Source organism: Dicentrarchus labrax, unplaced genomic scaffold (genome assembly GCF_905237075.1).
Source record: "Dicentrarchus labrax unplaced genomic scaffold, dlabrax2021, whole genome shotgun sequence".
NCBI lineage: Eukaryota > Metazoa > Chordata > Actinopteri > Moronidae > Dicentrarchus > Dicentrarchus labrax.
Window position 1 is genome coordinate 19,442,591 of NW_026136707.1, and position 27,835 is coordinate 19,470,425.

Consider the following 27,835-nt stretch of genomic DNA (forward strand, 5'->3'; position numbering starts at 1 on the left):
CATTTCAGAGAAAAAGGATAAAACTATAAGAACAAAGTATCAGTGAATTACTGAATTAGGAGTCTCACAATATATCGGTACTAAAAATGTTTTATATTGATATGTTAATAATAGACAAATAATAATATCTTGTAAATAATCCAGCGCCTCTTAAATAATTTCCGTTTCTTTACATTCTCAATTTTTGCTTCACGCTCCAACATAGGTGGCAATAAAGGACCTCAACACTCATTGCCACCCACCATAAAATGTAAAAAAGAAGATGTAACTACATATATACAGTAACTAGCTAACTAGCTACTACCACACCAAAAAGAGACAAAACACAGTAAAAGTTAAATATGAATGTGACTGATTGACATTTTTTATATATCTCACAATAATGTCATTATCATAAATTCTTTTGGCCATGATAAGTGCAAAGCAAAACAATTTTCAACCGCACAACTACAAATTAATTGTTATACAGAGTAGGAATCCTTTCTTTGAAGTCGAATTTATTTTCTACTGGTTGTCCTTCAATGAAAGGCCAAATCTTGACACTTGAATTATGTGAATGCGCGTTGATTTACTGATCACTCCTAACATATTCAGCTGCCTCTCTGTTTGTAGTCAAGTATTATTCTTTACTTAAGTAAAAGCAGAAATATCATAGAAAATACACTGTTACATGTAAAAGTCCAATATTCAAAATCAACTTATCAAAATATGCTTAAAGAGCAGAAAGTAAAAGTATTCATTATGCAGAATGGCCCATTTCAGAATATTGTATTACATATTATTACATTATAATTACTGATGCATTAATTGTTATCACTTTAATGTTGCAACTGGTCATGGTTTTGATTACTTTATGTATGTATGTGTATGTATTTTGCTTTGTAGCTTAATAATAACAAAAAAATAATTAGTCTATTTGTACAAATAATGACAGCAAACAAATCTGAAGCTAATATCCATTTTTTACTTAAACACATAACAAAATCAAAGTTTTTTGATTTGGACCGCATATTGTTGTTTTTCAAAAAAATGTCACGAGACATATACTGAATGGGACATTTCACCACAGAAAATAAACTTGTAAGGGCTCTCTGGGGGACAAACTATTCAATGGTGACACTGTTTCTTAATGACCTCCGGTATATCTGTGACATTTCTCTTCAGTCAGGTGATGTACAGTATCCCCTGACCATGTATCAGTCTTAAGAAAATGCCTGGCTGTAGGTTTGGAGGAAAGGGGAAGTCATGAGTAGTCATGGATTCTTCAAACAGTGAAAAAGTATACATGTGGTCTTGCTTTGTGGGCACTGAAATTCAACACAAATTCCATTGTCATGTTTAGATTTTCCCCTTTTTTCCCCTCATAGATCATTGTCAGGGGAGAGGGGAAGCAAAAGGACAAAGAATGCATTACTTGCCCATCTGTTTATGTCTGATGAGGGAGAGCAGAAAGTGGCACAGAGAAATTCATTCACCTTATAATGGAAGCTTGGTGACGTAGTGACTAGTTGTAAGGCATCATGTGCCTGAGGTACTGTAGCTGGTAACAGAAATATACATGTAGATATTGCACTAGCCATTGCCCTTTATTGGAGCAACGTGTCAACACAATCGCAATATTGGACTGGTCTTAAAATGTGGGTCCTCATACCAAAATACTTTCTTATGTAACAGTAATATTTCTATAATATAATATTTAAGACGAGCTAACCCTGTGTAATAAATTTCTAAGTATATGATCTAGAATGACTGCCATGATGTTATTTTGTTTATAATTTTGGTAATAAATGATCATTTAGATTTCAAAAAATACAGGTGAATTCAAACACCAGCAACAATGGCTCAGTTCCATTAAGTGTCCCAGTGACAGTGACAGTTTCCTGCTATGACATGTAAAAATGTATGCTGTGTAACCAGTCGATAAAGGTGATTATAATAGGTGCAGGTGAGACCGCACCCTAAAACTGACTTGGAGTTTTTTCTTCATTCCTAAAATGTCCCACAAATATAATAAGTATAGTAAACTATGGTACAGTGTGACCACCTTGTTAACTCCAGCAAATGTAACGCCCATGAGACAAAGTTAGACTATTTAGACAGCTCTGTAATATAATAGCAAATATACTTCGTGCATCCACGAAAAACAGCCAGTCAGCGAGAGGGGGAAACAGAGACAGGGTGGAGAAGAAGGGGAGAGGAGGGTGAGAGGGAGAGATGGAAAGAAAGGGAGGCAGGTTGGGTCTGGGGATGAGTGTCTGGTCCCTAAGGCTGTGTGTGTGTGTGTGTGTGTGTGTGTGTGTGTGTGTGTGTGTGTGTGTGTGTGTGTGCGTGCGTGCGTGTGTGTGCGTTTCAGTCAGCCTATTCTCACAGCTCAATAATGATAAATAAGTCAACCTCCTCTCTCCTCCCCTCAACCCCTCTCCCTGCTCCTGTCACATATACCCCTCCTCTGTTCATCTACCCCTCCACTACACTCCCAGTGGTAATGAAGCAACAGTAGGTACTAGCTGACAACTGTGTAGACCAGAGTTTCATCTATATTCATTCTGCTATAGTGGGCCACCACAGTAAGACCCCTTCTACCTCTGAGACACAAAACAACATCCATCCATCTCCTTCTCCCCCTCTACCTGTTCACTCTATATATTAATCTCACCACCCACCAAAAGGTTCCTTATTCAGCAGCAATTGCTGACCCTGCAACAACACTACAAAGAACAACACCATAATATCTTGTGATGTAGCACTGGGCCGTGCACAGGGTCCAAACCTAAATATGACCAGGTCAATCTCTAATCGTGAGCTTAATGCAAATGTTGAAAGATTACCTGTATATTTATTCACATTTAAGACACAGCTTGATCACTAGAGACATGTGTCATTTTGTTATAAAATTATACCAGCCAAAGTCATAATTTAGCATCTTTTTGTGACAGACTAATATAAGAGGTGAAGCATAAGCGTAACGACAGAGAGGAGAAAAAAGAAAAAAAACGAGAAAGCCAGCAAAAAGGAAAGCTACCTATATTCCTGCTTGTGTTTCTGCTCCATCTACTGTATGTGTGTCTGGAGGGTCCTAATTGCTGCTGAGGTCAGGCTGCTGAGCAGTAAAGGGTTGTGTTTGATGCAGGTAAGAGAGTGTGTGCGTGCATGTATGTGTGACTGCTCTGCATGCCCTTGACTTGCAGCTGGCAAACAACGCTTTAGGCCCCCACAGCTGCCTCATCATTACTGTTCACAGGGATCCCCTGCTACACACTCGCAAACACACACTCACAGGCACACACAGTGAGAGAGACTTAGTCACAGCTACACAGGCACAGACACAAAAACAGACACACGCAGACATACACAGAGACACTCACCCCTTCCCGCAGGCTCCTCATTAAGCCAGTGTAGGCGGCAGTGGGAACGAACCACAGTCCCTCTGGGGAGCCTCTCTTCTCCTCCTGATAGAGAGACGTAGAAAAGACAGGGAGAAAGGGTGAGAGGAGAGAGGAGGAGGGGGTACAGATTGGGGGGGGTTGGCAGTAGAGGAGTGGAGTGGGAATGAGAGCAAGGCAGAGAGATAATGTGGAGGAGATGCAAGTAGAGAGGAGTGAGGAAAAGGGCAAGAAAGGGCCAAGTCGGGGAGGGGAGAAGGGAGCAAGAGGAGCCATGACATCTTGATTACTTGGTTATGTTGTGTTGAACATGCTTTCAGAACCATTTTCTCTATCATTTTCTTAAAAATATTGATATTACTCAAGATAATATGTGTGAATATTATACATGTTTTCCTTAATTTTGCTTTGTGTGTTCAATCATCTAACTCTCATTTTTCACATAATAAAAAAGGTAGAATAAAAAAAGAGAATAATTTAAACTTTACCCATACTCATGAAAGTTTTAATTAAAATTCACAGGACAGGAAAGTATTTTTATGATAATTTCTTCTCTCAGCTACTTTAACAATAATCCATTAATCTTTAAATCTATAAAATGCCAATCAAGGTGAAATCCTCACATATGACAAGCTGAACCAGAAAAGTTTGGCATTCTTGCCATTCTTTTTTATCTATTTCTTGTGTTATTATTCATCTGATTATAACGAAACATGTACTTCTTTTCCTGACAAAACAAACGTTATATACTGTCATACCTACACTTACAGGACACAAATTTGGATTATTTCAACCAACATTTTTTTACTTTTCATGAAACAATGCCCCATTCCATTGCTGCTTTGCTAGGCTCTAGGCTATATCTAACCTTGAGAATAAAGACAGCACTGGAGGCTATAGGTAATCATTGTCATTGACTGGTGCTGCAGAAGAAGAGAGGAGCAAAGCAGATGATTTTACCTGGGGACACTTAAAGGGCCATTCCATATAACTCAAATGAAACTGTTCTCCTGTCTTTATATAGGCAAAATGATTCCACCTGTTGGGAGGAGTTCACACCCTGAGTTTAGGTTTTTCATTACAACTGGTTGTAATGACAATATTAGCTACTGCTGTTCAAAGAAGTTAAATATTTGGGTTAATCCACAATGAATCACATTTTTGGTGGCTGCAACATGCTTGAAAACTCAAAATTTGCACATTAGGGTTGCAAAACGGTTAAACTACACCGCAAAGACAAGTTTGACCGATATGTATGAATATTGTTACGCACATGTATCCAAAAATACTCTGGGACCCATGCCAGAAACCCAACAGGAAGTTGGCAATTTTGAATTTTGTGCTCATTTGCTACAACATTTTCAGGTTGTATTTTAACGAAATCCTCCTAGGGAATTAATCGGATCGACTTTAAATTTGGTCAGTGCAATCAAAAAAGACACAATTAAAAGTTGTATTATTTGTTACTGTGCATCGAACAGTGTGTCCATAGCTTGCCGTTGAAGTTGAAATAACTTCAGTGCACTTTTCCCAGTTTCAACCAAACATCACATGTTAAATCCTGCCTTGAACACATCTACATGCAAATATTCAGATATAGTCAAGCAACAGCTACTGGAAACAGGAAGTAACCCTTGTGTGTCAATCATCATCTGATTTACTAGAAATTTCCACGGTGTGGTCCACACATGATGGTCACGCATCATCGCTGCTTGCAGCTTTGATTTATTATTGTATTCAGTGAAGGGTTTCAACACCATGTGCTACAAATGATACCTCAAATAATATAATTAGTAACGTTTTCTATGGTCAAGTACTATTACAGTAAACTTTTTGTTGTCATTTGTGGTCATGTTCTATTTTAGAAAACATTTTCACCATACCAAACTGTACCCATCATATGGGAATAGTCTGAAAGCTAAAAACCTTGAAACAGTCCAAAGTCCAATAAAAGTTCATGTGTCTGTGGTGTTTTTCAAGGTTGTAAGTTATATCTAACCTTGAGAATAGAGGCAGCAATGCAGCTGATCATTGACACTGAAAACCCACCAGACAGCCAACCAGCCAGTCCACCAGGGGACTCTTAAAAGACTCAGAACAAATCAAATAACTACTGGGTTTTTAGAGCTATCAATTTCTTGACTGGCGCTGCTGGAGAAACATCAAATTCTCAAGCCAAAAACTGAAACAAGGGATATGTCTGAGACAGAAGCCCACACAGCACTAAAAGTTGTGCTAATCATTGTCATTGACTGGAAAACACAAACAGCTGGAGATTTTTAAAATCCAATACTCAATCCAAAGCCAACAAGCAGGCAGCTTTACACAAGAAGGTACCACTCACCTCTCTCTTATTACTAGAATTGCTTAACAATAAGGTTAACCTGGTTTCTTGACAATTTGTAAGATAAAAAATTTGCCAAACCTAAATTTATAAAATAGAAAACCTAGAAAGCACAGTAAAAAAATGTCATTGGAAAAAGCAACCAGTAAAAGCAGCCATTCAAAGCAATGCATATCTGTCCGTGGTTCATAGAGTTCTACCAGGGACATATTTTGGCAGCATATCAACAATACAGTACTCATTTACTAAAATAAAGTTACTTCAGTGACACTGAAAAGAGCTAGAACATGTTATAGAAAAAGAAAAAAAAGATTTTAAAAAATGTCCTGCGAATAAAGAAAATAAAAATATTTTGTTATTTGTTTCTTACCCTAACTAACTCACAGTTACATTTTCAAGGTGCTGTTTAACACCTGGCCATGATCACCGAGGGAGGTACAGGAATCAGGTAATTATTGTGTTATTATTTGTCAAGAACACACTGGCAACAATGGAAAAACACTTGCAAGTCAGTTTATTAAGAGCTACTGCAGGACACTGATGAGATTTCTCATGGCTTCAGGAGAGTAATAAGTGCAATCAGGCAGGGTGATTGATTTTTGAAGGTTATTCATCAGTCGTGTAAACAAAAATCTAACACTTAATTGACTTGCCTGGCTACACTGAGGTTAACCAGATATAAATTAGGATCACCTTTTCTAATAAAGTCAAACGAGGCCTGCTCCACTTTCTCTCTTGTAATTGTAATTTTTAGGGCTGGGGGTCAATTCGCTTTCAATTCAATTTAGTCGGCGTCCAAATCTAAACTCCATTACCTAATCACAGAGCACTCTGTTTCATTCATTTCACTCAAGATTGGCATTTCTTACTGACGTAATAGGAAAATGTCATTTGATCTTGCACTTGGCGTCAATGTTGTGCTTGTTTCACTTGGACTCATTAACTCAAAAGAAAGCAGTCATTCCCCATTAATTACTTCAGAGAAACCGTTCTCTGATGATTTTCACTAACCACATTTAAAAAGCCATCTCTTGGGGGCATCCTGAGGGGCTTGAAGTGTAATGTGCATACTACATGAACTGTGTTATGGGCTAGTTGGTTTAAGTTTGGTTTGCACAGTTTGCAAAGCAAACTAGAGGTGAGCAACTTTACAGTTTGCCAGCCCTCTATTGTTTGAGGTTGTGATTTATCAACAGGATTAACAACAAGTGGATCACTGCATTCATTGCATTTCTCACAGGATTTAAAAATATCCATGACTTAATTGACTTTTTCCAATTATTTCAGGTCCAGTGTGTAGCAGTAGGCCTCACCAATATTAAGAGTACTTATTTCAGCTTTAATTGACCCTGACAAACTATAGGATGCCGATTCCATCAAAATGTAGCAGTCTCAGAGAGACCCAGATAGCTGATTTCTTCTAGTGTGGTCAGCTTAAGTGACTTACAAAACAGCAACATGCCAAATTCAATACCCTGATTAGACTAATAACAACAATTCAAACAGTAACACATACTTTACCAAAGATCTGGGACAACGACTGAATTATTTCCACAAAAGCTGGAGAAATATTTACATTCACTCAATGACAGTAGCTGGACCACTTTTGTGTTTCAACCCTTCAAACGGACATATATAGTATTACTTATTCAAAAATTACCTGTGGTCATAAAGTGCACACTAAATAAACTGCAGAGATTACATTGGAAATAATTGCATGTTCATGTTCACAGCGATAGCATTAGTGCTTTTCCTGCATGTCTGAATCTTTTGTTTGACTTTCCAACTACAGTTAGGCGGATTTTCACATAAGCCAGTGTTCAAAGACCTGTCCAAATAACATATAACAATAAATAACTGCTTCGCCCTGTTTAATAAAACAAAAATACCAGAAAAAATACATTTTAACTTTAATTATGTCTCTTTATATTGGCTTCTGTCATACAGTGTGTACCTGAGAGGTGATGAGGTAGAGGAACTCCCCGAGTGGTGGCAGCAGGAACTGTTTTATTTTGCTATTCCTCAGGTTGTCTCTCAACAGGTCTGTTAGTGTGGACACAGCCTGTAAAGAGAGAAGAGAAAGAGAAAGATGGTTTCATCAGCATTTCTATTTTATTCTTGCAAAATCAAATAATAACATGCTCTATTAAACAAAACAATTATGACAAGAACATTTGGTATCAATTACATTTCCTCAATTAGTGTGGGAATAATTACTTTGGCATCACAAATTTAATTTTCACTAAAAAATGGGATGGGTTGTACATCTCTGGAGAACCATATTTGTCTCTGCAGATCTACAGAACTTCAATAATGCTTTTTGTCTCACATTTCACCTTTATGAAAAAATTGCAGCTTCTGTGATTTTTGAGATTTCTATACTATTTCGATTTGTGCAGGTCTAGTACTCATCACTGTGTACTATATGAAAAAGTAGGCTGGTCCTCATTAGCAAGACTAGAACAATTTCAATTCAACAAGGTCTCACACAAAAGCTGCCAGTATACCCTCTTCTCAAATGTAAAACCACTGCTCACCAGACCAGATCTCAGCCATCAACTACTTTGCACATTATAAATTTAATGAATTACACAGGATTTTAAAACTTGAATATTTCACATTTCATCCCACTGGCTGATTTTTAACATTTAACTTTAACTTAATTTATTTAGCAATGTTTGTGATTGTCTCTAATGCTGTATATGCTTTTGTTGTTAAGTCTGGCTACGTTCGTTGTATGTTATGCACTTTTTATTGTCTGGTTAAGCTGTATGTATTTCTTCTCTTGTTTTGTCTGGTTATGTTTGTTTTTCTTTCTATGTGCTGTTCTCAGGTCTTTCTTTGATAAGACCTATTGATCTTAATGAGACTACCTGATTAAATCAAGGTTATATAAATCCTTTGTAATAAATGACTGCCTGAAATATATGACCCACAGACATCAGCAGATATTTGATAATTCTCTGCCAGGCCTGTACTGCTACCATCTGCACTTTTTGCTTGTTTCAGGTCCTTTTTTGCCTTCAGTTTGGTCTTTAGCGAGTAAAATGCATCTCAGCCGGACTGATATCAGGTGACTGACCTGGCTAGTTGAGAACACCCCTGGCCCCCTAAAAACTCATTGGTGGGTTGCCTGTATGATAAGGATCACTGTCCTGCTTCATTGTCCTGAAATAGGGGGACCATACCAAATAACACCACACCACAATAAAGGGAATAAATAAATAAAGTAGAACATGACCTCATGCCATGTCACACTAACTATTGTTGGCAGCTTCTTATCTTCATTCAATAATAGAAGATGTTCTGTGTACAGAAAATGTACTATTTTAAATGAAACTATTGGGATGAATATGTTTTGTATACGACCATAAAATGTGAGAAACTATAGACAGGTAAGGGTAAAAGCAGAAAGGGTAAAGAATGGGGAGGAGAGGACAGAGTAAGAAAGGAGGATAAGTCAGTGAAAAGGAAGAGGATGTGGGAATGCATAAAACAGAGACATAAAGATGGATGAAGAAAATAACAATGTAGAGAAAAGAGAAATAGGACAGAAAAAGGCTGGGAAAGAGGGAGAAAGACAAAACAGGAATGAGAAAGATATGAGATGGGCAGCAGCAGCAACAGTCTTACTGAAAACCACTAAAACGCATATACACACACCAAAATCAGTGGTAAGGGACACACACATATGCATGTATACACAAACACACGCATGTATTCAGAGCATTAAGTATATGCATTATGCACACACATAACTAGGTACATAAATTCATGCAATCATTGTAACTTGTAAGAAATGCACACCACAATCTCTCTCACACACACACACACACACACACACACACACACACACACACACACACACACACACACACACACACACACACACACAGTTAAGTATATGCAGAGACAGCCTTGCTGGCTGGCTGCTTCCTGGCATTAGCATTACTGCCAGCTTCCCCCCTCTGTGATCTGATGCAAGTTCTGCCTCACTCCTCTATCTCTCCCTCTCTTCTCCACTTTCTTTTTCCATCTCTGTCTGTTTGCCGGCTCTCCTTCCTCAATTGTGTTTCTCTCTACTTCTGTCTTTTTTCTTTTTTCTTTGCTTTGAATTGCCCTCTATGTGTGTATCACATAATATCTTTCACTCTCTCGCCTATCTTTCTTTGACACTCGCTTGCTTTCACTGTCTCTCACCTTCAGTCTCTCTTTCTCGTTGTAGGGTGAGAAGTGGTAACAGTCTGTTTGTCATGTTCTCTCTCAACATATCTTCCCCTTTCCCAGTGGAGTTATTTTTTTCTTGTATTATTGCCCAAGAAGCATGGTGTATCCACACGCTGAGCCATCGATGAACATCGTAAGGTATCAGTTTGCCACTGGAATCCTGAGTAGGTCTAAACGTTATTGCCAGTACACATTGAGACTAGGACAGAAGCCAATATGTTTGAGCTGACCTTATTTAAACTTATTTATACATAAACTATAAAACTCATAGCAAGTTGGGTCACTATTAATCCAGTTAGTGAATGGTACACATGGTTTTCTGTCTCTTTCCCACATGAGCTGAACCCACAAATAACATAAATAAATGGCTGGGGAGTGGGGAGTTGAGATTCTAGGGTGTGTTTGAAACTAGTTACGCAGCTGCTCTCAGGCAGAGGGTGCTGAAATGCACCACAGTGCAACGAGCCAGAGTGAAAAAGCAAACAAAAACACACACACACACACACACACACACACACATATCCAGAACACATTATAATTATCTCAGGATCAACATTCCCTCAGATCCCATAATGTACATGAATGCACATGAGAAAACATATGTACTTAATTAACATCCATAAACAACACTCATATAGTGCCAGAGAATAAAAGACATCCCAACACAGCACACAGAAGTTTTGCACATATACACACACGTGACAAACAAATATACAGGCAGTTATTGTATGTCTATACACAAGAAAGAATAAGAGAACAGGTTGGTGGATTATCTGTCCTATAAAGACGGAACTGCACATGACTTTACCGCTAATACGATGCTCGTCTCAGGTGAGAGAAGAGACTGGCGTATAAAGCAGTAGTGCATTGCAGTCAGAGGTAACCCTCTTATCTTCAAGCGCCCAGCTTTACACCTAAATGTGTTCAACTTTCTAAATTTACATGTCCTAACATCGACCCTTGCAAATGTATGTTCTGATGTGTTATGGCTGATCTGACATACTTCGTGTTAAATGTTGAAACAAGACAACAAATGCATGGCTCGAATATACAAAGCAAATATATTAAATAACATTTTGTTAATGAATCAAACACCTAATTTAAGAGCTGCTGGATGCAGATTACGGCAGGCTGTGAGAATATCTTCACCAGATATCTCCAGGAAACAATACAAATTTTTTGTTTGACCATAGGCATATAAATCTATACGGTACTGAAGGTTTTTCAATGATATTTATGAAAATGTATTTGTTCTCAGATATTTAAACAACACATGTCATATTTCCTTGCAAGAGGTTTTTATAAATGCTTTGAATAGTGTCTTCCTGGACCCAATGCCCCCTGAATGTGTGTTCCTAAAGATTCCTGTGAGCTTTTAAAATGCGTTAAGACTCTATATCCCCATGAAACCCCCTGCACAGTGGAACTTTTACTGGCTAAACCACTGTAAAAGCCACAGAAAACTTTAGAAGTGATAAGTGAAGGGGCAAATCCTATCTAGTTGGTTTTGAAAGCACAACTTCTCCACGCTGCATAAAAAAAGTGTGTTAGTACCATTAACCCAGAAAATGTTATTCTTATTTAATTCTATTCGACAAGAGAGAGAGAGAGTGAAGGGCAAAGACAGACTGACTAGAGAGAGAGAGAGAGAGAGAGAGAGAGAGAGAAGAGAAAGCAGGTGGACATGCAGAAAAGAGAGTGAGACAGAAAGAGAGACAGACAAGACAGACATGAGTGTGTGTGGGTTTTCTGTTTTGTTTTTATTGTTTTGGGGGGGGGGTCGATGCATATAGCAGTTACCATGGTAACTAAACCCTGACAATCTGAGAACCCCTGCTGAGAGAACACACACACACACACACACACACACACACACACACACACACCACACACACACACACATATGCAAGTATGTGCTGTTTTATTGGTCATCTGTTAGCCTTACTATAATATAATACACACAAACACAGAATATATGCATACACACACAAATAGGGAAACAGAACACAGAAAACTACATACACAGGACCCCTGTTGAGTGCACACAAACATATCTCAAAGAAGCCCATCCATGCTTACACACACACACACACACACACACACACACACACACACACACACACACACACACACACACACACACACACACACAGAGCCCCTGCTGAGTCTATAGATGGACACACATGGTCATAGACACAAATAGACACAAACAGGCAGAAACGTACAGCTTTGTCCTTTTCTTAACAATTTGTCATCCCGCGGTAACTGCAGGGAGGTAAGGAGGGTAGCGGAAAAAATTTTCCGCCATTTGTCTTTAACAACAAGCGCACAGAAAAAACACTGCTATGCCACAGTCGGCCATTTTGTAAATCGGCGTGACGACTCAGTAGCAGTGAAGTGTCAGAACAAGTGGAGAATGAGAAAAGAAAAAGACAAACCAGGAACGGGAGCGGATGTGGGATCAGAGCTACTTTAGCCGGAATGGATTTCATCCAGAATAAATAGATGTGATCGAACAGACGAAGAGACAAAAGAAGAAGAGAGACAGGAAAAAGGTGTTAAGTTCTGTTCAGGATGAAAGGATAAAATGCGAGAGAGACGCTCCAGATCTCACCTCCATACAAAACTGCTTTTACGTTGAATTAGTTCAGCACCATTCTGAACATGTGCATATTGAGGGGGGCTCAGTAAAGTATCTGAATTGTCTATGTGTGTCTCTCTAGGAAAATGTGTGTGGGTAGACAAGTATGTCCTGTTAACTTACATCACTTTCTTTAATATGATTATGGGTGTTATGGTGAAACATTCAGTTGCCAGTTTATTAGGCACACATAACTAAAACTAATGCAGTCTAATACAACAGTTCTACAATAAGTCCTCCCTCAAGGTTATAATGTTCAGTGTTAGTTCAAACGCTTTTAGAGAGGTGTCTATTCAACTGTATAATCATTTTGCTGTTGAATTGTACTGCGTTGCACTGACACGTGTTTCTATTATTTTGTCTATTATTTTATATCAATGAAGGTAGGCTCAATAACAGAATCACCTCTCTCTCTCTCTCTCTCTCTCTCTCTCTCTCTATATATATATATATATATATATATATATAAATAAAGAATAAATAAATAACAAATAATCTGTAAAACCAACACACATTAAAAAAAATAAATGGGACGGTCATATTAGCATCATCATAAGCTGAAACTCTTTATCTAATCAGTGTATGATCATGTAACGGGTAAGCTGCAATGTACTTTATAAGCAAGAGAAGCCAGCAAGATCTCTGTGTGTGTTTACTAAAAGGGGGGAGGGAGGAGTGTCGTGTGTGTGTGAGAGAGAGAGAGAGAGAGAGAGAGAGAGAGAGAGAGAGTGTGTGTTTTCAGTATCTCAGAGGCCAATGAAAGACTTGTTGTCTTCTGGTTTTTTAATGCCACCTGCTGGTACACATTAGTACTATAAAGTTAGAGTGGACAGAACATGTATTCCCATCCACATTCGGTTTTAGGGCAGATTCTCCTCATTGGGTTGGATGTTTTAAACAACAAAAACAACTAGGGATAGCATTCAAACAAACATTACACAACTATAAAATTACATAAAATCTTAGTTGTGCACAGCAGCATTAAGCAAGACTTACCGTAAATAAATTAACTATACATATTGTAAGGTGTACAGCATTCATTGTTATGTTTTATGTAAGTTTTTAACCAAAATGTAGATTCATATTGCCTGTAATGGGAATATGGTGCTCATGCTGGTATGTACTGACACCTCATGGTGCAAACTGGTTCTGCAGGTTTTAGGTCCTAAAAATATTCTGAAACGATATTGGATTCCCCCGTTTAATTGTTTGTTAGTGAACACTTAACATTATTTTGATCATTTATCTTGTTTTGGAGTAAAAATTATCACAGATTTGAGAGATTTGTTGATGCTTTTCTATAGTTCCAGTGTTGTTCCTGCACACTGAAGGCTGAATGAACAGATATACTGTAATACCAGTCGGAATGAAATTTACCACGAAATGTGAGCTTGCAGAAGAATCAATACATTTCAGTTTACATTGGAACACACTGTGTGTGTGTGTGTGGGGTGTGTGTGTGTGTGTGTGTGTGTGTGTGTCTTCCAGACCTCAGAAACAGGACTGTCCTTTCCGAGTTCAGTACAGTGCAGAGCAAGTAGGCCCATCACTCTGAGAACCTTGATCCGCCTGGAAAACATTTGTATTTTCATTTAATTAAAAAAGTGTTTGTATTTATGTTTGCATATCAACAAAAGAATATACATTTTCTTAATTTTCAATCATCAAAATTCTAAAACTAGTTCCGGATAAAGGAGGGGTAAAAAAAAAACCTAGTTCAGAGAAGGAGAGAATATGAGTTCCCAGTTCAGAACAACTTTGTTTTAGCTTTCATAGACAATGTTGTGTGTTTGTGTTAACAGCAGTAAGTTCTTAAAGAACTGTAAAAGAAAGGGAGAGGGAGAAGAGGGAGAGAGAGAGAAGGAGAGTGAGCGAGGACACATGCTTAAGTGCCCCTGATGTTTGTTACTACATCTAAGTGCTTTTGCAGCCAGCAACCTTTCTATCATATTTGAGCTCTACCACATTACTTGCATTTTTGGTATCAGAGTCTTGTAGTTCAGCTCCACCAATGATTCTTTTAGTTTGCATTTTTACTATAGATCAGTGTCAACCACTTATCGAACATTCTAGTAAGTTTAAAAGGCACACAATCATTCTTCCAAATTTATATAAAGAATACATAACATACTTACAGATCCCAGTTAGGAGCTTGTCGTAACTGCTGGGTCAATACTGGAAGCTGAATAAAGAGAGACAGATACAGAGAGAAAGAAGAAAGACGAACAAGATAAAGACCCAAATTTGTACGAAATAACAATATATGACACAAAACACAGGTTTTAGATTATTTGACGTTTATAAGCTTGTTCAAATTTGCTATGTTTGTAAACAATTACAAACATTTAATTTTTTAGGTCTGACAGGTAAATAAAAATTAGCAGAATGAACAAAACTATGTAGCTATGATTTTAAGTAAATTCTGGTGTGTTTTGTTACAACTAAATTCTTAATTTTGAAAAATACGTGCACCGATCAGCCCCATACCAACACACTGATGCATTGTGTGTTCTGACACCTTTCTATCAGAACCAGCATTAACTGTTTCAGCAGTTTGAGCTACAATAGCTCGTCAGTTGGATCAGATCACACGGGCCAGCCTTCACTCCACACATACATCACTGAGCCTTGGCCGCCCATGACCCTGTCTCCGGTTCACTGCTTTTCCTTCCTTGGACCACTTTTGATAGGTACTGACCACTGCAGACCAGGAACCCCCCACAAGAGCTGCAGTTTTGAAGATGCTCTGATCCAGTCTTCTAGCCATCACAATTTGGCCCTTGTCAAAGTCGCTCAAATCCTCACACTGCCCATTTTTCCTGCTTCTAACACATCAACTTTGATGTTATGGCTGATCAGTGTATGTTCTCAGGTAGTTCATGTTCAAAGTCAGACGAAGGGGAAGTCCTATTTTTTTTTAGCTCAGAATAATTCTATGGGACAATGTCCTTGTCACCACACTAATGACCCTCTTTTGAAGAATGACTAGCTGGGAGCAATGGCAAGAACGTCACACATGTTATACCTTCCTACTGAAGCTGAGTGAAACAAATGTATAACTATTATATTGTACTGTATGTGTTAGATGCAAAACTATTTATAGTATAATTTATATAAGGATCCTAAGTAAATACAAGTTTTCCTACCAGTGTTGAGTTAATCAGCCTGTTAGCAATATGTTTATGTCCAATCACACAGCAGAGGTAGCACAGAAGATTGAGCCTTGATCGGGTGGCTGAGGAGAGAGGAGGAGGAGGAGGAGCAGTGGAGGAGGAGGAGAGAGGAGCTGAGGGGTTCTGTTCTCCAAGGGATGAACAGAGCTGTAAGAGGAAGACAGTCCACTCGTCATCACTCAGGGACTGCAGCTTCTCAACTGGAAGAGAGGACAGGAGAAAAACAATAGCCATACAGTCCATATTACCTCTGTACTTTTTAAGGGGCACTGATAAAATCTCACTTAATACTGACTTGAAAATTGAATGTACCACACCTGGATATGCTGGTACACAAAGGGTTTTTGGATCAAAACGCACAGGAGGACTCTTAAGAATCTGGTAAACAGAAAGGGAACACCACACAGAGAGACTCAGGATGAGCCTGATCTTCATATCAAAATTCCCATGTAGCTATTACTTCCTAGTAACTATGTCACAGTGTCTTATAATAAAGCATTAACAGCAGGGAAGGCCCCTCACAAGGACACCTACCACTGAAGATTATTAAAAGTCAAGCAGTTGTAATGTATCTGAAAACACCCTGAAATATAAAATAGCCCCTGTATAATAATACTGCATGTCTGTACCTTGGGGTTGTCCATGATTGGGGTGATAGTCAGATCAGAGTCAGTATGGAGAAGAGCTTTCAAGCAGGATCTGATATCAGTGTCAGTACTGGCCTAAGAGGAGGGGTAAGGAAAGAGAGAAGAGCAGAAGAGGTATTTAGTAGTATTTGTAATTGTATTTAACTATTTATGTATTTACTTGGAGTCACAAGTCCTCCATCTCCAAACACTTCGCTCAATAGAGACTAATAACTTTCTCCTAGCTTTTGTTGCTAAAACTGGGTGGAAACAATTAGAGTAAAAAAAAAAAAACAAGCATTGCAGAACCAATCCAAAGTCTTTAGGGCCATTCTTACCACCATTAAAGTAACTACTCCACATTTAGATCCTAGATTATTGGATGCCACTGAGATCTCCCACTGTCTGGTATCATGAGACTAATGTTTACAAGGCACACCAGCAGATGGAAGCAGAGGATAAACATGCCTTTAATGTTAAACCTATAAGTGAATGTTGGTCTTTGGTAGGAAAAACAATAGTTGTAGCTTTAGGCCCAGTAACTATGTTGCCAGTTTACCACTCGTGTTATTATAGTAGCACGAAAAAAAAACGAAAAAAAAGTGTTAAAAAAATATAAGCATGATGTTTACATGTTCTTGAGGTGCAGGGGTCTGGTTTGGGAGGTCTGAGACACTGCAGCTTCTCCTTGAGTTGGCACGGGAGCTAAAAAAACGACAGGAGGGAACATTACAATATACTGCTGGTTGCTTATGGTTAGTAGTTAGATATATGTACATGAGGCTGATCCCCTGTACCTTAATTGTTAGAGGACAGTATTGGATAGAGGATCACTTGGGCCACTCACATTTGTAGATGTGTGTGTCCAAGATAAGAGTTTGGATGGAGTACAACTTAAAATATGTTGTATAACTCTTTTTAGATTCACATTCTTCTTCAGACAGGAGAAATTAAGGCCATCAATTAACTTACTGGGTACAACCTTGGCAAAACATGTATAACCCTGTGACCCTGGCAAAACAGGTAGATAGGCAGCAGATAGACTCAACTGAATACCTGAGCAGGAAAATGGCCTCAGTGTTGTCCTCATCCACACCACTCTTTGGTCTGAGTTCTGATACGTTATCTGGGGGAGGAAGCACACAGGATACTCAATCAGATTTCCAACAGTTCATTATGACACGGCTGAGATTGATGCCTAAGGCCACACAGGTGAAAGATGGCGCACACATTTTAATCAGATATGAGATTTGCAAAATAGCAACTACAGCAAACAGTGAAACATCTAATCGTTTGCAGTTGAGGCAAAAACAATAGAACAGAACAAATTTGGCTTACGCATCTAAAAAAACAGAAGACTATAGTCATGTTCATACAACTGTTATGACATCAGACATCAAGGGAATGTGTTACCTAGAATGAATGACTTATTGGGCTGCAGTGTGTGGCACATCTGCTGGGCCCCAGCTGGCTTGGGGTCATCTTCTGTCTTTGCTTCCCCCTCTCCTCCTCTCTCTTTTCCCACCCCCCTATCCAAGCCCTGGTTGTTCCTTAAGGCTCCACAGGTTGTGTGTCTGACAGCTTGTTGGCAATCAGTCCTCCTGTCAGATGGTCTGTGAGTTGTTGCAATTGTTGTCTGTGATGAAATCAATTTCTTGGAAATCCTAAGGGCTGGATGAGTGATGGCTGAGTGGCTGTTGGGAAGCTCATCTACCTGTCCTAGGAAAAAAGGGTCAGGGATCCTTGTGTATTTGTGGAGGAAAAAAAAACACACACACACACACACACACACACACACACACACACACACACACACACACACACACACACACACACACAAACTATTCAACTGAGGCAAAAATATGTTTTTATTTAAATGTGTATATTGGAGATTAAGCCTATCCTCTTCTCTCCATAGCTTACATGCCATAATGTCCCTCTCTATCTATCAGTGTTTGTTTGTCTCTCCTATCTAAGTGAATGCTGTGCTTGTCTCTTATGTGTATGGCGTGTCCTTTTTCCAGGTCTCCATGGTGGAGAGGTTATGTGGCTCAGGTCTGTCTACCTATCAAGGGGTGTGGTATGCTGTACAGATTGTAAAGCCCTCTGAGCCAAATTGTGATTTGTGATATTGGACTATATAAATAAAATTGACTTGACTTAACTATGGCATCATATTGAAAGGTGTTTCAGAAATTTACCATTCTATCATCTACCATTAATGAAAGATTATACTCTTTCACAAAGCAAAGCTGTATGCAGTAAAATTGATGGAACAAATTGTCTACAGAAAGCTGTAGGAGCTAGCAAGAGAAATAATAATATATCAACACACCTCGAGCTAGCTGAACCAATGCCCTCACAGCAGTTTTTGTCCTCCTTATGCCGTGCATCATCCTGAGCTTCTTCTTCTCCCTCTTTAAGATCCTCTTCCTCCTTTAGTACTTGTGTCCAGAAAGGGTGGTCCAGCAACTCCAGCCAGCCCATCCTCAAGAACAAATCACAACAAAACTAAACATTAGGACACAGAAACATGATACTAAGGTCAACATGCAATAGAAACTAGCACTCTGAAGTAATTCTACATTGAAATTAAATACATTTTACTTCCTAAAACTCTCTAGTGGTCCAATTTTATTTAAGTCAAGAACCAGACTTGCTTTATTAATAAAACGTATTATTAATATCGAGTACAAGATAACAGCTACTATGTAAAATAAATAAATCAAATAACATTAGGGAATTTGTTTAATTCTGTTCATGAACAGGGGATTCAACTGGACTGGGAACATAAATAATACATAACAATAACATTTGCATCATTGTGATGTTAAAACAATATATGTAAGCTACATCAATGACAACTGAGCAACAAACTCCAACCTGCTCTTTACAATTTAAAATTGACATTATGGACGTTAAATTGTAGCTACCATGAGATTTCCACCCTATTAAATGTTATGATGATAGTAGTAACAGCAGTTGTAGAGTAGAGTGTGTGTGTGTGTGTGTGTGTGTGTGTGTGTGTGTGTGTGTGTGTGTGTGTGTGTGTATCTATGAACCTGACCTCGTATCTGGGTTTTTGTTGAGCAAGCCTTTCAGAAGATTCTGGAAGTCCTCACTGGGTGGACTGGATGAAAACTCTGAAACAAACAACAAAGAAGTTAACTTTACTAAACACACTAATTAAACAAACAAAAAGCTGTTACTCTTTAACAGCAACATGCAAGGGTAAGTTGTTCTGTGTCTCGATGTGTGTGTGAGAGAGTGTATATTACCTGTCTGTCTGGGAGGTCGTGGTTCCTGAAGTAAAATCATTTCCGTCAGTTCAGTGCAGCTATCGGAACAGAATGGAGGTTTACCTGCAAAACAAAAACAGTTTGGATTTAGGTTTACAATAAAATACAATATAATATAGTATAATACTGAATGTTGAATGTTAATATCTTGTTGTCTGTTAACTGCAAGATTCAGTCATCAGTTATAAAACACTAATTCTGTTCATAATTAAGATCTTTTTGTTTCAATCTATTCATCATCAGTAGCATCATCATAATCATCATGAATTAGAAGTACCCAACAATAGCGAAAAATAGGAAGAAAATGTTAAATTCAATTCACACTAATTAATATTCAGTGTATGCATGTGGCAGTGTCTGTGTACGTGCACATGTGGGTACCAGTGTACATGTAGTAGAGTATACAACCCAGAGCCCAGAGATCAGAGCTCCTATTGGTTTCTGATCCCTGCAAAACCTCTGGAGCGCTGTAAGTTGGAGAACCTGAAAATGCACATACAGTAATTAGAAAAGACAAAAACAGTAAAAGAAGACAGGCATCCTAATCATACACAATAAATGTTTTGATGTTAAGTGATGTTAGTCAACTTTTACATTTGTGGGAGCTACATTGTGAAGAATTCAAGAAAGAAAAATCTTCCTCCACCTGACCTTTTGAAATCAAACATGAGATAAGCTGTTTTTTAACCTATTGTTGCACACCCAGTTATTCCTCAGGTGGACACTAGTCTTTTTCTGCATGCTTTTCCACCCCACCTGTCACATAAAATCCCTGCATGACTCTTCACGTTCCCCGGCTGCCGAAGAGTTCAATTCAACTGGATCCACTGGCTAATCTACTTCTCCATCAATCAACAATGCAATGTATACACAGAACTATCAATATTAACAAATACTCATCTGACCTTGTAGTCTTTTCCTGTTATCTCCTTTCCCTGACTCCTCAGATGTAGAGAGCAAGCTAAAGAAATGATCCAGTGTCTCTCCCTCTGCCTTGGACGTACAGAAGTTACCAAACTTCAGAATGCCACTACCATCCAGTAGGATCTAGGGACAACAAAACGAGAGTTACTGTATCCATATGATAATGATACTTCTGCTGATATACTGTTAAGTCCTACACACACATGAATGCAGATACAAACCTTAGCAGGGGTCAAGTCAGAGAAGATGATTCCTAATTCATGGATATGTTTCAGTCCTTTGACCAAGTCCCATCCAAACCTCCTCACCACATCTTCTGACAGAAACCCATCATTAGCAATTACAGTCTCCAGGGAACCACCTGATGGGGAACATTGACAGCAAGAGAGAAAAAAGGAGACAAAAGCATGAGAGAGGAAAAGTAAACCAGAATTAAAGGGTATTTACTATTTGGGAAATCTTATCAGTTCAAAGCTGCTATAAGATGCATTTCTCGCTCCACATTATTTGACGGCTGAAAACCAGAAATAAGTTATAACTATTAATGGCGCATGACTGCTTATCAGGAGTGCCAGAAATAATTACTGACCTGTACAGAGCTCCACTACCAACCAGAGGTGATTACTTGTCTCATACCACTCGTAGAAGCATACTATGTTTGGATGATCCAGATCATGGCTCAGACGTACCTAACGGGGGAACAGAAACAAGATCATCATTTAATGTGTACAGTAGGTATTGCAAGACTCCAAAGCAAAACCCACCAGGAAAAAGACTGGTCATTTCTCTTCAGGCTGCAAAAAATATCATTAATATATCTAGAAAAACATGAAAATGTAACAGATGTCTTAATACGTTTATACAGGTTAAAGCACTACCGTACATGGTTAGTGATCTCAGGTCGCTTGGCTTTGTCAGTGCAGATGATGGCTACATAGTTGAGATTGCCCTTCCTTCTTCCTTTATAGACAACAGAGCTCCTGCCTGCCCCAAGCTCCTCATACAGGATGAAGTTCTCCATTCACTGTGGAACAGAAACCAAAGAGACCTACAGTTATACTCATTAGACATTTTAAGAGGCTGAGCAAAAAAAGGGAAGAGAGTAGAGTTGTTCATCCATGAGGAAAAGGAGCAGAGAAATATTTGACTACAGACTTACAGTATTTTACCTTCGCTTTATCATAAATGCTGTGCATTTGCTGCGATGTTATCCACTCCAGAAATAGAAATATAACATAATATTCTAAATATGTTTTAATAGTTATAGATTATCCTATTATCAAATTACCATAAACATATATATTCAAGTTGATGTTTATTTGGTTTGACATAGGCCAGCAGTCTTTAAAAAATAAACACAACAGCATCATTCAATTATTTTATCACGGCTCAAACAAATAAATATGACCATAATGTAAAGTAATACTGTAATGTGTTATATATCTAACGTACACTCGTCCTGTTAGGTTTGCTATAAGGGGAGCTTACATTTAACAGAGACATACGGCTAACGCTACCTGTAAAGTTAATCAGCTGATTATAATTACGGCTAATTAACGTAGCTGCAGAACACCTGACACCTGTTTCACTCTGAAGGCTTGATTTGAGCGGAAAAGCTTTCATTTCCAGCTAGCTAAGGCTCTAAACAGGTAGCTATTGTAGTTATATTAAATGGGATGTGTGTAGTGGACGTTTAGCTTTTAAGAAGTGAATAACATTAGCGTTAACTTAAACTGCCATGGTAGAGGCGGTTGGCTTGTATGTAATGTTAGTTAATGTTAGTTAACTTAGTTATGTGGTCTGGCAGTCGTCTATTCAGGAGCACGGACAATGTGTTCGCGTGTAACAAGACCAAAGTTACCCGCAACACCTAAAAAGTAACGTTACGTACCTAAAAACTGCATACAACTTCAAACACCGCGGCCTTTAATAAAAACTTAACTAATAATATGTTGGCAATTCCTCACACCCAATATCAACTTACATTAACTTTAACGTTACCTCTTCAACGGCCCGCTGTTTGTTGGCGGAAGAGTGGGGGGCCACGTAATTCCAACTAGAAGAGGGGAGTGTGGAAGTATTTAGATAAAGTGAAAGCTAAAACAATTCACCAAAGTCATTACATATGTGAAAAGACGTTTTTGTACTAAATATAAAATATTTCCACACGTACACAATTCAAGAAAGAAGTTGGTTTCATTGTAAAAGTTGTTGTAGATTTTAACCTAACCACCTCCAAATGGCATATTCCTGCGTCGCTAGGATACAAGGGCGCTCACAACAGATGGAGCACGGCGGAGGGCATGGAATATAACAATCACAAGCACCATCAAAATAAAACATTTTAAAAAGTATATTACACACATGTAAGTAGCAAGTTCCACAGTTTACAAAATACATGTTTCCAAGCCACAGCTTTTTATTTACATTGAGGCTCTTAGATTTTCTTTTTTTTCTTCAAAAGTGAATTCAACACTTTGTTACTCTTATTTTAATACTACAGTCAATAAAAAAATGTCCTGCTAGAACTGTATGATATGTATGTTAGATTGCTCACTGTTCAGCATTAAAATACCCCCCTCCCCCCTCTCTTTCTCTCTCTACACACACACACACACACACACACACTATCAGACCATCAGAGTACAGTTACGTCATGCATTCTGTCATTGAATAAAACCGGCAGCGGGACACAAGGCACCCGTGACACTCCTGAATGGATTTTATGCAGACCATCGGTAATGTTGCAGTCATGTGCGGGTTCACCGACCCAAAAATGGTGAGGTCGGAATTTTCTATTATAACCGAGCAACAGCCTCTATAAAACACCATTACCTTACAGGACCCACCTGTATTTATCCGACCAAGCAATTCATAATGCTGTTAAGCACTTGGTTAATCCATTAATGAACATTAGCCTATACAAATTGAGTTTTTGCCAATTATAGAATAAAACCCTCATCCAACCATGTAATAAAACCAACAGAAATTTTAAGTAGGCCTATAAAGCAAAACCAAGCAAGGTGAAATAGGGTCAAGAATAATTTAAAACTGTCTAAATGTTGGGATACTGTATATAGATGAAGAAAGGATGAACAACAGGGGACAGTGGAAATCCTTTCGGTGCACAAAACTTAAAACTTCCTAATGTGTAATGTGACACACGATTTGTAAGAGTGCTATTTCCTGAGAGCATTTCATTCTACAAAATAAAAGCAACAAATAAATTCAATTTAATAAACGTTTTCTCTTACATTTGCCCCATACAACATTGTATAAATACATAAATAAATGTAATGGACGTGGATTTAAAAAGTAGGCTGTTTTAATGATTGGTGACACTTGTGTTGCTGCAAGGTTAGCCCTTTTTGTGTGGTGATACATACTGCCACACCCAGATTACTCTGTCGCTCCTTTTCTTGAGCAGAATTACACAAATAAATCCTACTGTCGACCTCAGCTGTAATTTATTGTCACCTGTTCATTTCCATGTGTTATACGGACAGTAGAGATTGACACATATAATCCCATAATTTAGACTGAAAAGATTTCAGACCTTGCTTTGGATTGGTGTTAGTATTTATGTTTAGTTTGAAAACATACTATGACACTATTATTTCCATAATGATAAAACTATTGTACTACTTTGTTCCTTTCATATTAAAAGGCCTTTCTAATGCTTATCAACAAGCTCTCTAAATGCAGCACAGTGTTTTCCATATTTGCATATGTGATTTCCATTGTCCATATCACACTTTATATGCACTATCCAGACAAAGAGAGTTCACAAACTACCTTAGAGGGTATTTATTATGCTTTTAAAGCTTAATCCATATTATGACTACATAAAGAACTGATATTCTGAAACAAGCTATAACCTGATATGAATGCAGTTTATTTTGAAATCGGTCCCACCGGATGTACTCCCACATTGTTTCTACCTTGACTCAGCGCAGCTCAGCAGCTTTGTTTCCATGAAGCGATTCAATCAGCCTTACAAAGAAAACCACAGAAAAGAGCTGCTGAAGTTTTGTGAACAGGCACAGGACTGACTCTGAATTATTCGTCCGTTCACTTAGCTCGGTTTCCGCCTGACTGTGGTTTGATAGTCTGATCTGTGTGGACCTCTGCCCCCCCCCCCAACCACAGTGTTTCCCAGTAGCGGTGCCCTCCTCAGTTGGGGTTAGGGTTTAAGTTAGGTTATGGTTAGGCGGAGCAGCAGCGATATCTGGTTAGGGGTTTAGGGTAAGGTTGGGGTCGGGTTACGCATCTCTGGTTGTGGATAGGACTAAGGTTACTCTCAGGTTAACGCACATATCGACGGGAAGGCAGACTTCGGCACCACGCCGGTCGTATCGCAGCGTTTTTGGCTCAACCACATCTTCGTGAGTCTTTTATCTGATCGCCAAACGGAGAAACCGGAATCATTTCACCTCTTCGGGGAAGTCCGCTAAAGCGGTAAGAAGTCTTTTGTGAGTCCGTGAGCGTCTCAGATTGAAAGTTTTTGATGATCATGTGGTGATTTGATGATGATATTGGAGCAGGTGCAGTGTGCACACGGTTCGGTAGATAACAGGTTACTCAACACTTTTTCTCTCCGTTAGTGAAACTTGGGTTTTTCCTCGTTGCATTCATCTGCTCAGCTGTGGACTAGATGGCCCATGTGGTTTTGCAGGAGAAGCATCCGTTGGTCTGATCTAATGAGTAGTTTGCAGTAGTTTGTCTGACTCAGAAGTGAAAATGTGCAGCTTGGAGAGTGTGTCACAGCAGTTTGTGGGCACCTTTTAATAAGATTGATTTCAGGATTTGGTTAGGCCTGATCCTATCACAGTAAATCTGCCTCTACTCATTAAAAGTGACTTAAGTCCTCTCAGTCTCCATAAGCAGTGTGACTCATTATCAGCTATATTAGCTCTCTGACTGTGAGCAAACTTGTGCCATTAGTGTCAAGATTGTGTGTTATTTCTCCTCTGGTCAGTCAGTGGGAGCATTGTGTATATGAATCAGAGTTTTTGTAAGACAGATATTTTTGCTTGGTGTACCTTTCATCACCACTGTACATATTACATACAAAGCAGTTAGCTTTTCATTGTGATGCATTCATGCTTTTTACATCTCTTTGTGTACCTTACATCTGTTTAAGTCATTTTTTGTAATGTAAAGTGTAATTATAATGTGAATTAATTTTAAATTCATAATCCCCTTATTCATTTCCTTCATTAAAAATATATTTTACTGTTCAGTTTTTCCTTTACAAAACAGTCACAAAGGAGGAAACTGACACAATTAGCCTCAGGCCGGTTACAGAAGGCATGTGAAGGTTTACTGAGATGTGGATTGTGTTGAAGAGGCACAATATTGTACCTTCAGTGTGAATGTTATTAAGGGGGGCAGTGTGTTTTTTTTATTTCACATGAGCTACTCTGCTGAGGAGGAGGGTTTCTCATCCAGTCCAGAGAGGCTAAATAAGGTTCCAGTTGGTTGTGCCAACTAAGAGCACATGATCCGTGGAAGGTCTGCGTACCGTCTCACCGCTCAGACACACAGCGGGCCTCACTGTCAACTCAGAGACTCCTGAGAATGTTCAACACACAACCAGAAGCTGGACCTGAACAGATAGCTCGTATGTCTGACCGATAGAGCGACTGACAGATGGGCTGTTTGGGGGGGGGGTGTTGTTCTTATCTGACCTCTCTATCTCACTCCAAACACACACACACACACACACACACACACACACACACACACACACACATACACACACATTCAAACGGTTGTGACATATGGTTAATCACTTATAGCTAGATGTGAGTTATATCAGTATTTTGAAAGCCTAGCACCCGCTTTAGACAGGTCAGAATGAGTTTCAAGGACTAAACTGTATATGACTTTCTCCAAGAAATAAGAAATGATGGAGTGACGACAGTGAGTGGTATGAGAGTGGTTTCATGTGAGTTTGCTGGATGACCTTGTATTGCAGATTTATTTGAAAGGACAGAAAAAAAGTCAAAGGTTGCTTTTATGTATGAATGAGGCCCTCAGTATTAACTTCAAAGCGTGTTTACTGCACATTATCAGTGCTGAGTAACTTTATGGATTTATGACTTGCTGAGTTTCGGTTGAATTTCACGAAAATGTTGCACGACAGGGTTAGAATGTGTGAGCGTGTTCAGTAAACACTGTTCGAGGAGTGAGGAGATGTTCTCACTGTGTTGCCTGTGGGATCTTGTCTGATCATAGACTGACACTGGGACTGAACTGAATTGTTGGCAAGCTGATACCCCCATAGTGATACTACTGCCATTTGTTACAGCAATAATAATGGCACCAAGAAAGTAGTTTAGCTACAGTGACTTTCATACAGTCCTGAGGATTGTCACTTCTGTTACACAGGATGATTCTACAAGCAGGAAAAGACAGTAAGAAGAAATAATATACTAGTTTTAGGTTTTCAAATGGATCTGGTGAAGGGTGAATTTAATGAGATGTGTGCATCATCAGAGATAAATCCTGATTGACAGACTTCCTAAATCAGTATCATGTATCTATCAGATCACAACTGCAGTGATTTTACTCTAATACGGGGGGCTTGAAAAGTCTAAAATCCAGTCATCTGAATTTTAGGCCTTAAAATGAAGTCCAGTGTGTAACATTTAGGAGGATATACTATCTAGTGTATTATCATCTGAATATAGGAATTGTTATGTTTTTGTTACCTTAGAATGAGCCGTTTTTATCTACAGACACAGCGGGTTGCCTGGCATGCAAGCTGCCATGTTTCTACAGTAGCCCAGAAGGGACAAACCAAACACTGGCTTTAGATAGGGCCTTTCGCTTTTGTGGCCACTGTAGTTTCTCCGACTCACTTCACAACCTAGTCTCATTCCCAGGTTGTCAAATACAGACGCAAGCAGTGTTCTTCAGTCTTCTCTAGATGCCACTAAATCTTATACACTGGTCCTTTTAAAAAATGATGGATTAATGTTAAATCAATAATAAATAATAAATGTTAAAAGTTAACGTTACTTGTATAAAGTTGCATTTTTCAGTCTAGCTTTTAAATGTGTTTTAGGGAAACATTTGTATTGATGATGATGTAACAACTACAAAACAAAGCCGACATAGAAATCAATACCAGTTTGTCATGGGCATAAAATAGGTCTGAAATTGCATTCATGATAGTGGTGGGATATTTGATAGCATACAATGTGGAACAAC

The 27,835-nt window shown here is 38.7% G+C and overlaps 1 protein-coding gene across 7 annotated transcripts in view; it reads right to left on the reverse strand.

The window, feature by feature from the left end:
- Positions 1-22,673, reverse strand: part of ulk4 (unc-51 like kinase 4) — a 76,900-nt gene extending 54,227 nt beyond the window's left edge. For 5 of the 7 annotated variants that reach the window (XR_007885419.1, XM_051406468.1, XM_051406469.1 and 2 more), the window contains exons 1-19: positions 22,602-22,673; positions 21,501-21,641; positions 21,207-21,306; positions 20,839-20,978; positions 20,599-20,740; positions 20,075-20,176; positions 19,673-19,756; positions 19,462-19,537; positions 18,730-18,882; positions 17,808-18,136; positions 17,451-17,520; positions 17,027-17,099; positions 16,398-16,490; positions 16,086-16,146; positions 15,742-15,968; positions 14,731-14,777; positions 14,086-14,164; positions 7,682-7,789; positions 3,366-3,449 (exon numbers count right to left, since the gene is read on the reverse strand). Coding sequence is in view for 6 of the 7 variants with exons in the window: in XM_051406468.1 (XP_051262428.1) it covers positions 3,366-3,449; positions 7,682-7,789; positions 14,086-14,164; positions 14,731-14,777; positions 15,742-15,968; positions 16,086-16,146; positions 16,398-16,490; positions 17,027-17,099; positions 17,451-17,520; positions 17,808-18,136; positions 18,730-18,882; positions 19,462-19,537; positions 19,673-19,756; positions 20,075-20,176; positions 20,599-20,740; positions 20,839-20,978; positions 21,207-21,306; positions 21,501-21,638 (2,106 nt within the window). In the remaining variant the exon portion in view is untranslated. Of the gene's footprint in view, positions 1-3,365; positions 3,450-7,681; positions 7,790-14,085; positions 14,165-14,730; positions 14,778-15,741; positions 15,969-16,085; positions 16,147-16,397; positions 16,491-17,026; positions 17,100-17,450; positions 17,521-17,807; positions 18,137-18,729; positions 18,883-19,461; positions 19,538-19,672; positions 19,757-20,074; positions 20,177-20,598; positions 20,741-20,838; positions 20,979-21,206; positions 21,307-21,500; positions 21,642-22,508 lie in introns of all 7 variants that reach the window. The other 2 variants (XM_051406465.1, XM_051406466.1) reach the window with 2 other exon arrangements.
- Positions 22,674-27,835: the final 5,162 nt, after the last annotated feature.